The sequence below is a fragment of the Stylophora pistillata genome, chromosome 5 (genome assembly GCF_964205215.1).
Source record: "Stylophora pistillata chromosome 5, jaStyPist1.2, whole genome shotgun sequence".
In the NCBI taxonomy this organism is placed as follows: Eukaryota; Metazoa; Cnidaria; class Anthozoa; order Scleractinia; family Pocilloporidae; genus Stylophora; species Stylophora pistillata.
In genome coordinates, this window is record NC_142523.1 from 12,742,128 (window position 1) to 12,750,423 (window position 8,296).

The following is an 8,296-nucleotide window of genomic DNA, read 5'->3' on the forward strand; positions in this document are numbered from 1 at the left end:
AAAGTCGCGAGAATAAAGAAATTGATCGTCAACTGTAGAAGCTCTTGATTGTTGAATAAATTCTCCTTAGCACCCTAGGAAATGTATAGAGAACAATATGGAGAATGTGCATTCTGATGTTAAGGTGTAAAAGCTTTAAGTTTGTCCATGTTACCCTAGCCTTTTAATTTCCCTTCGTTGCATCTCTATACCAGTTTCCTCCCTATTGAAGAATTTTGCGCCGCTTTATTTCCATTTATTCCTCGAAAGATGCTAGAAATAATGATCTTCAGCACTTTGTAATTTAAAATTCTTAGATTTACAGAAAAGATTCTTATGTCTATATATACTTTGAACGAAACCACAGCCAAGCTGAACAGATTGATCACGAGTCTTTGCTAATTTAATGGCCTAACTTCTCTTCCATTTGAACGAAGGACTCTCAAACCGGTCCCCGACAATACAGAACTTCGTGACGATTGAATTCCCAACACGTGAAGTCACGCGGCGGGAGCGGTAAAATCACGCGATCTCAAAGAGCTTTGTTTTCTCGACACCGGACATCTTTTTTAACATTCTTGTGAGTGCTATGTTTAGAGACTTGGTTAGGTGACTAAAATCGCTGGTTGTTTTCACGAGTAACATAATATTTGTGGTATTTTAAGGAGAACAGGCGCGTAGATGGTACAATGAAAATAACACGACAGGAGATGCAAACAGTAATTTCCCATGGCTGAATAAACTCTATCTCCAAGCTGGAAACGAACGAAACACTTCATAATGGAGGTCACTGTGTCATGGTATTTGATGAGAAAGGAAAGTTTGTACGAAAAATTGGTTGTCAAGGTGACAAGGAAGGACAATTCCAGAATCCGGCTGACGTCACATTTCAAAATGACGTCGAGATTCTGGTGGCAGATGAAGGTAATCACTGAATACAGCAGTTGAATGTACAGACAGGGAACTTTGTGAAAAGTTTTGGAAACAAGAAAGTGGAGACGGAGAGTTAAAGAATCCCAAAAGTATTTGTATAACTAGCGATGGACGTTTTATTGTTGTAGTGGAGTACGGTAACAGCAGAATTCAGGTGTTTACAGTGGATGTGGAACCTTTGCTAAAGCTTGGAGACAGTGGCTCAGAAAGAGTGGATCTTCCAATTGGCTGCGTTTGTTGCGAGGATAAGTTCATTATAACTGACTGGAATAACAGGTTTGTGAAAGTGTTTGATAGCAAAGGACAGTTTTTGTACAAGTTTGGACAGTTACAGCTGCCGTGCCGGGCTTATGTATTGACAAATGAATAAAGCTGATAGTTTCTAAAGAAACTATTTGGGGCTGCGTCGGTGGGGGTAACGAAATAATTTGAATGTATCAACAAAGTTGAAATGGTAAATTGGCCACCGTTACGGTTATAAATGCTGACGTTTCGAGCGTTAGCCCTTCGTCGGAGCGAATATAGGAATTGTGGGTTGTGTGTGCTGTTAAAGGTAGAAAGTGGAGCTACGTGATTGGTGGGAACATGGCAACGAGAAAAACAGGAATAGATTGGTGGAATGAAAAGCGTTCGTTGATACCTGCGGGATTTAGACTGCCGGTTTGAAAGATGAGCTTTTGTTCAAGAGTTTTGCGGCTTTCCGTGCTACTAAGTGTAAGGAAAGATCGCAGATTGCCATATGTTGCTTAGAATGACTGGGTAAATAAAAATGTTAGGTGACTGGTTTCGATGTGTCCTTGTCATTCCTCTCCACGTCTCGAAGGTGTTCTCGGAATCGGTCACCTAGTCTTCTTCCTGTTTCGCCGATGTAAATCTTTTTGCAAAAAGTGCAAGTTATGCAATAGATTACATTGGCGGAGGTGCACGTGAAATGATCGGTGATCTTAAAGGATCGTTTGGGTCCCGATATTTTCTCAGTGTTGTGAATGAAAGGACACGTTTTGCATCGTGCATGAGCGCATTTAAAAGTGCCTGGTTGGTCGTTAGTCTGAAAAGAACTTTTGACCAAAAACTTGCCTATGTTTTTGTCGCGTTTGAATGAAATGAGCGGAGGCTGCGAAAAGATAGTGCTTGTCTCTGGATCATTTTGAAGTAATTTAACTGAGTGGTTGTGAAGGTGAAACGTGAGCCAGTGAATGGAATGCGGTCGGAATCTTCCTTTTGTGACGTTTGTAGTGCTGAATGTCGATCAATGAGTTGGGTGCGGTGGTAACCGCTCCGACGAAGGGCTAACGCTCGAAACGTCAGCTTTTATAACCGTAACGGTGGCCAATTTACCATTTCAACTTTTTTGATACATTCAAATTATTAGGTATTGACAAGTATGGCAACCATCTTGTATGTGACGCAGGATACGGAAGCATTCATGTACAGTTTACACTGGAGGGGACTTTTACTAGCAAGACAAGTACTAATCTACGAACTTAATTCCCCTTTGGTGTAACCACAATGCCTGATGATCGGATTGCGGTCACTTGCTTTCAAGCAAAAGAAGTGTGCATTGTGACGTAGATGTACAAATAGGTGGTTTGCAACCAATCTCTAGAGACACATGTAACAATGGTGAAAGGGACAAATGCTGGTGGACGAACAAAAGAAGCTAATGAGATATCTATTGTTTACGTCCACCAACATGGCGACGATGACGTAACGTGCAAACCACCATAACGCTTTCTGGTTCTGTCCTGGTGTACCGGTTCACAAGGGAATCACCATTGTTCTTGCTTTGTTTAAGAGTCACTGGTTAGCTGTTGTGTATTGTTTGGTCTTTTGTATTGGCTCTTGTGAACCGGTACACGAGGACAGAACCCACTTTCTTTACAAATTTTTTACGAGAATACGTATAGACTTGGTGATTCAAGAAATTCTGTGAACATTTTCGTGGATTTTTTTTTCTAAGGTCTAGAGTTAGGACTTGCAATTTTTCCACATTGCGTGGACTCGTCTAGCTTCCTTATCCTTTCACAGTTTGGCTTCTCCGTGCACGATATTTAAGAAAAGAATTAGTATGTGTAATCAAATGGCGAAGTGAAATTATTTCCTAGTTTCACGAGGAAACCATTTGATTACCTTTTAATATCGTAGGTGACAAATTGCGTTCACACCCGTAATTGTTTTTACTGGTTTATTCTATCGAAAACCGAGAACATGAAGAAGAAGATAGTTTTCGTTTAAAGCATACATTATTGTTAAAGTTCGTAATTTTCAGAGTTTCTTTACAAAAAATACCTTTCGAATTCTTCGTGCCTGTTAATAATTTTCGGCCGCTTATTTTAATTTCGTAACTTCTTAAAGGGTCGCCGTCTTAAATCTCGACGTCATCTCAACAAAAGATGTTACCATGGCAGTTTTGTAATTTCACTTGTAAAATTAAAAATTAAAGCTGAAATTTCGCGCCAAAATTAAGGAGTAATTTGTCACCTATGATATCAAAGCTCTAACTACCTCTTCATCCGAATAAATCACTGTAGGTTGTTGTAATCGTCAGCTATATGTTGGCGCCTTTTCGGGAACCTTTCTTACATGTTAGTCCTTTTAAAAACTAAGGAAATGTTGAGGATTTAATAATAATAATAATAATAATAATAATAATAATAATAGGTTTTATTTAGAGAGGGTGAAAACACTTAACAGTAGCCCTAAGACACTGATGCCGGACTGTGGCCCTCAAACAATGCAACTTTAACGCAAAGTTTAAACTGGCTGTATTTTTATGGACCGCGATCTGGCCAATAGATCTCACTAAGAAAGGATGTTTCGCTAAAACATTAGCTGTTATGAAAAAGCTGAAGATGTTTCTTTTACGATTGCAACAAAGAACTTTTCTTAAACTCATTACGCAATTGAGATTAACTATTGTATTCTTTGTTTTCGATGATTGTAAGTAATTTACCCGAATCGACTTATTTACTAAATTATTTTTCGCAGACCTGTTAAAATTTTAATAACAGGTGATCATGCAGTTGAAATCATTTTTTACCTGGAATTTTGGTTAACTATACTGATTCAATTCTCTCAGGGATTTAGTTCATTACGTTGTGATATTTGCTAAACACATGCGTGCATCTGCAGGGAATGTATTATAAAGTATAGGATAGTGGGAAGTCGAGAAAAAAGGACCGTGCTGGCCTGAAGTTTTCACAAATTTGGAAAAAGCCAATTAGCTTTACTCTCAGCTCGATAGGTCTTTGTAAGTACATTTTTTTGAGTTGCATCAACTGACAAGGCAAGGGAAATGAAACAAAGCCGCCAACAAATCGGTTTGTTTTACGCTAGATGGCGTGCTGGAGTTTAGTTAAGGCACTGATGAAGTAGCTCTTCGCTGAAAAAAACAAATAACAATTTATAACCACTAATTTTCGTCATTTTTACCGAAAATGTTTTTAGGATTTATCGGTGTATAATTGCAGTAAAGCATTTTGAAAAGTCGACAGAATACTATTTGCACCTGGTTGAACTTATTGCTAATGTTGAATAGGTTTATTGTTTTACCTTACAGCTGTTTTCACGTCCTCTTATTATTGGCATAGTTTGTTATACTTTTAGTTTTAAATCAAACGATTACTGAACTGATTGCTCGTATTGTGAAAGAATACAACTGAAATTTTTAAAGGCTGATAGTTTCGAAAGAAACTGTTTGGGGCTGCGTCGGTGGGAGTAACGAAATAATTTGGATATATCAACAAAGTTGAAATGGTAAATTGGCCACCGTAATGATTACAAAAGCTGACGTTTCGAGCGTTAGCCCTTCGTTGCAGCGAATAGAGGAATTGTGGGTTGTGTGTGCTTTTAAAGGCAGAAAATGGAGCTACGTTATTGGTGGGAGCATGGCAACGAGAAAATCATGAATAAATTAGTGGAATGAAAAGCGTTCGTTGATCCCTGTGGGATTTAGATTGCCGATTTGAAATTTTGTCAACTGAAATTTTGTCAACTGAAATTTTGTATGTTCATCATTGCTTAATTTCGATCTTAATAAACTCGCTTTTTAATTTACTAAGAACTTGCAACAGCAGTCATTGAATTTGGCTCTATGAGGCTATACTCACCGTGCGAGATTTGCTCGAACATTTTTTTCACTTGCACCCTTTACTTTCCCTCGTTTGTCTCTTCATGGGTTTTTTCATCTCTCAAAAATTGCAGAATGTATTTATTATTTGTATTTTCTGAGGCTTCGAACAATAAGATTTTGAGCTCATTATATAGACTTAAAACGTTTTTAAAAATCGAGTTTCCAGATGGGATTTGAACCCACGACCCTCCGTGATCTAGTCGGATGCTTTAACCACTGAGCTACGGGACACTCTATGGTGAGTAAGAGTCAATAAGTGTGTATTGACTGGAACCGCATCACGCGGCTACACAGCTAAACATCAGCTAGCGCAGAGAAGCATATTTTTAATGGAAACAGGTGAAAACGACCCTTGCGACAGAAACGATGCGACATATCCCATGATGCACCGGATTGATTACAGCACGTAATTGAAAATAGTTAAAAGCTCAAGCTTACTTGTAGTAATACTCCGCGACCTTCGTCTTTCATCTCTTAAAGGAGTGTATGGAAAATTCCAAGACGTTCTCTCCTCTGGAATATGGGCCGAACCCAAAACCGATGCTTTCTACGATGTTCTCTCTCTCTCCTTCTTCGCAAAACATTTCGGAGAAGCAAAAAACGCCAAAAATCTTCTTCTTCGATCGACTGCCGCCATTTTATTTTGGTTTTGGCGGTAAAAAGTGACTGGTCCCAGTCTTTCCACTATTTGATCCAATATATGTCAAGGGAACTAGGAAGGACAATTCCAGAATCCGGCTGATGTCATATTCGTAAACGATGATGGGATTCTTGTAGCAGAAGAATGTAATCACCGAATACAGCAGTTGAATGTACAGACAGGGAACTTTGTGAAAAGATTTGGAAAACAGGGAAGTGGAGACAGACAGTTAAAGAATCCCGCAAGTGTTTGTATTAAAAGCGATGGAGAGTTTATCGTTGTAGTGGAGTATGGCAACAGCAGAATTCAAGTGTTTACAATGGATGGTGAACCCGTGTTAAAGTTTGGAGACATCGGACCAGAGAGGCTGAATCATCCAATCGCCTGTGTTTGTTACGAGGACAAGTTCATTGTAACTGACTTGAAAAATAACTGTGTGAAAGTGTTCGATAGCAAAGGACAGTTTTCGCACAAGTTTGGGGAAAAAGGAAACGGTGATGGACAGTTGGAGATGCCGACAGGCCTATGTATTGACAATTATGGCAACCTTCTTTTATGTGACGTAGTACGCATTCAACAGTTTACACTGGAGGGAACTTTCACTGGAAAGACAAGTACTGTACCTTGGAGCGTTGCCACAATGCCAGATGATCGGATTTTAGTCACTGGATTTAACGAGAGAGGAGTAAAAACTCTGAGATAAATTTAGACTGAATAACGATTTCATTATCAACGTAACGTGGATATGTTCAGTTAGTTTAACGAAAATTCTCTTGAATCTGTCGATAAAAGTTCAGGAATTGAGACTTGCAAAATAAGCATTGCACTGACACCATTTCCTCGTACTATATAATACATTTATTAATACATGTTTATTAATAATTTACCTAACTTGATTTACCAGGAGGTTTAATTGGCCTCTTAAAATTGTAAGAACAAGTATTCACGTGATCAAGATCATCTTTTCATATAGAATTTTGATTTTATATATATTCAGTTGGCCTGAAGTAGTTCTTTCAGATTAAGTGATATTCATGTGATAAATGCTAAATAGTTGTTCACTTCTGTAGAGTATGTATTACGAATATAGGATCATCCTCGGAGACCCAGGGGCTGTGAGTCGATTTCAAGTTAAGGGCAGAAGAGCCCCTGGGGACATTGTCTTACAAGACTAGTTCCAAACGGTCGCAGTCGTTCTGGCATCTGATTGGTGCCAGAAAATCTTTGTGTTTTTCTGCCCAATCAGAGTGAAGTGTCCTTTGGAGTCCTTTCGTGTGTTTTAACACGCACATATTCAACAAGCTCTGTTGCTCGCTATGTTTGTTTGGGCCGTGCGACGAAGCTTTACCCGAGGTGAAAAGTTTCAGTCTCAGCACACAATGTAAGAGAAATCGATCAGATTGTCCGCGAAATCTTACCGGAAATTATACTGAATACTTTCGCAGGTATCACAAGAGAACGAGTTTAAAAGTTTGCGAGGTTCGTATAAAACATAATGGTTGCAGGTATTGATATGTCGCTTTAAACCTTAGATGAGATGTAAGCCTAAATCTTTCAGATTTTTTGTATAATTTGCTGTAACTGAAACTTTTCCAATCTCGTGAAGCTATTTCGTCGCACGGGCCACGCAGGTATGTCGAACAACTGGCACTTACGCAACTTTTTGTGCACGCCCGGCGAAAATCTAATATAATCTTCCCTTGGAAAAAAAGAAAAGCTAAACGTGGAAACTTTGGTTTATTAGATGTGGGTAGATAACCCTGTACTAAGCTGACATTTTTACAATAAAGCAAGCCCGCCCTTTCCATCCAATATTTCTTGGTCTTTGGTTTTGTTTTCCTCAATGAAAGCAGCATCGATTCCCAAGGATCAAAGGTATTTAACTTGGTCTTAAACAATGGACAAAAGAGGTGAAATGACTGACCAAGGGACTAGAAGAGAATCCGTGGCTTTTCGAGCTCAAGAATTTGAACACTCAACGCAGCAGTTGAAAAATTACACTTTCTCCAAACCCCTTCGGTAACTGTCCGAAAACATATCTCCTTTCCACGATGTTCTCTATGATTAGTCTTTGTTCAGATTCTAATTAGCTAACCGGAAACACAGCTAAGCTTTCTTTATTCGCTTGCTGGAGGTCGTCCACATACTTAACGTTCTCTGAAACTTTAGCCATATTGTAAAGACTTTACTACAAAGCAACGATTAGAATTTGGCGCGCACAGAAAGCAACGTAAGTGTAAGCGCCAGTTGCTTGACATACCTGCGTGGCCCGTGCGACGAAATAACTTCACGGGATTGGAAAAGTTTCAGTCACAACAAATTATACAAAAAATCTAAAAATATTTAAGCTTACATCTCATCTAACGTTTAAAGCGACATATCAATGCCTGCAACCATTATGTTTTATACGAACCTCGCAAACTTTTAAACTCGTTCTCTTGTGATACCTACGAAAGTATTCAGTATAATTTCCGGTAAGATTTCGCGGACAATCTGATCGATTTCTCTTACATTGTGTACTGAGACTGAAACTTTTCACCTCGGGTAAAGCTTCGTCGCACGGCCCAAACAAACATAGCGAGCAACAGAGCTTGCTGTATATGTGCGTGTTG

The 8,296-nt window shown here is 39.0% G+C and overlaps 1 protein-coding gene and 1 long non-coding RNA gene across 2 annotated transcripts; both read left to right on the top strand.

The window, feature by feature from the left end:
• The first annotated feature begins 334 nt into the window (after positions 1-334).
• Positions 335-4,324, top strand: LOC148730337 (uncharacterized). The gene is made up of 2 exons (XR_016000940.1): positions 335-1,188; positions 2,324-4,324. It is a non-coding gene; the product is annotated as an uncharacterized LOC148730337 (long non-coding RNA).
• A 761-nt stretch (positions 4,325-5,085) lies between these two features.
• LOC111335332 (protein brain tumor) lies at positions 5,086-6,420 on the top strand. Its single transcript, XM_088761774.1, has 2 exons — positions 5,086-5,118; positions 5,761-6,420. The coding sequence occupies exons 1-2, from the start codon at positions 5,086-5,088 to the stop codon at positions 6,385-6,387; spliced, it is 660 nt and encodes a 219-aa protein (XP_088617900.1). The 3' UTR covers positions 6,388-6,420.
• The last annotated feature ends 1,876 nt before the right edge of the window (positions 6,421-8,296 follow it).

Excerpts from the sequence above, each read along its gene's own strand:
- LOC111335332 (XM_088761774.1), top strand. The coding sequence starts at position 5,086 with ATGGGTTTTTTCATCTCTCAAAAATTGCAGAAT. Across the intron at positions 5,119-5,760 it reads TCTCTCAAAAATTGCAGAAT|GAAGGACAATTCCAGAATCC; the intron begins GTATTTATTATT and ends CAAGGGAACTAG.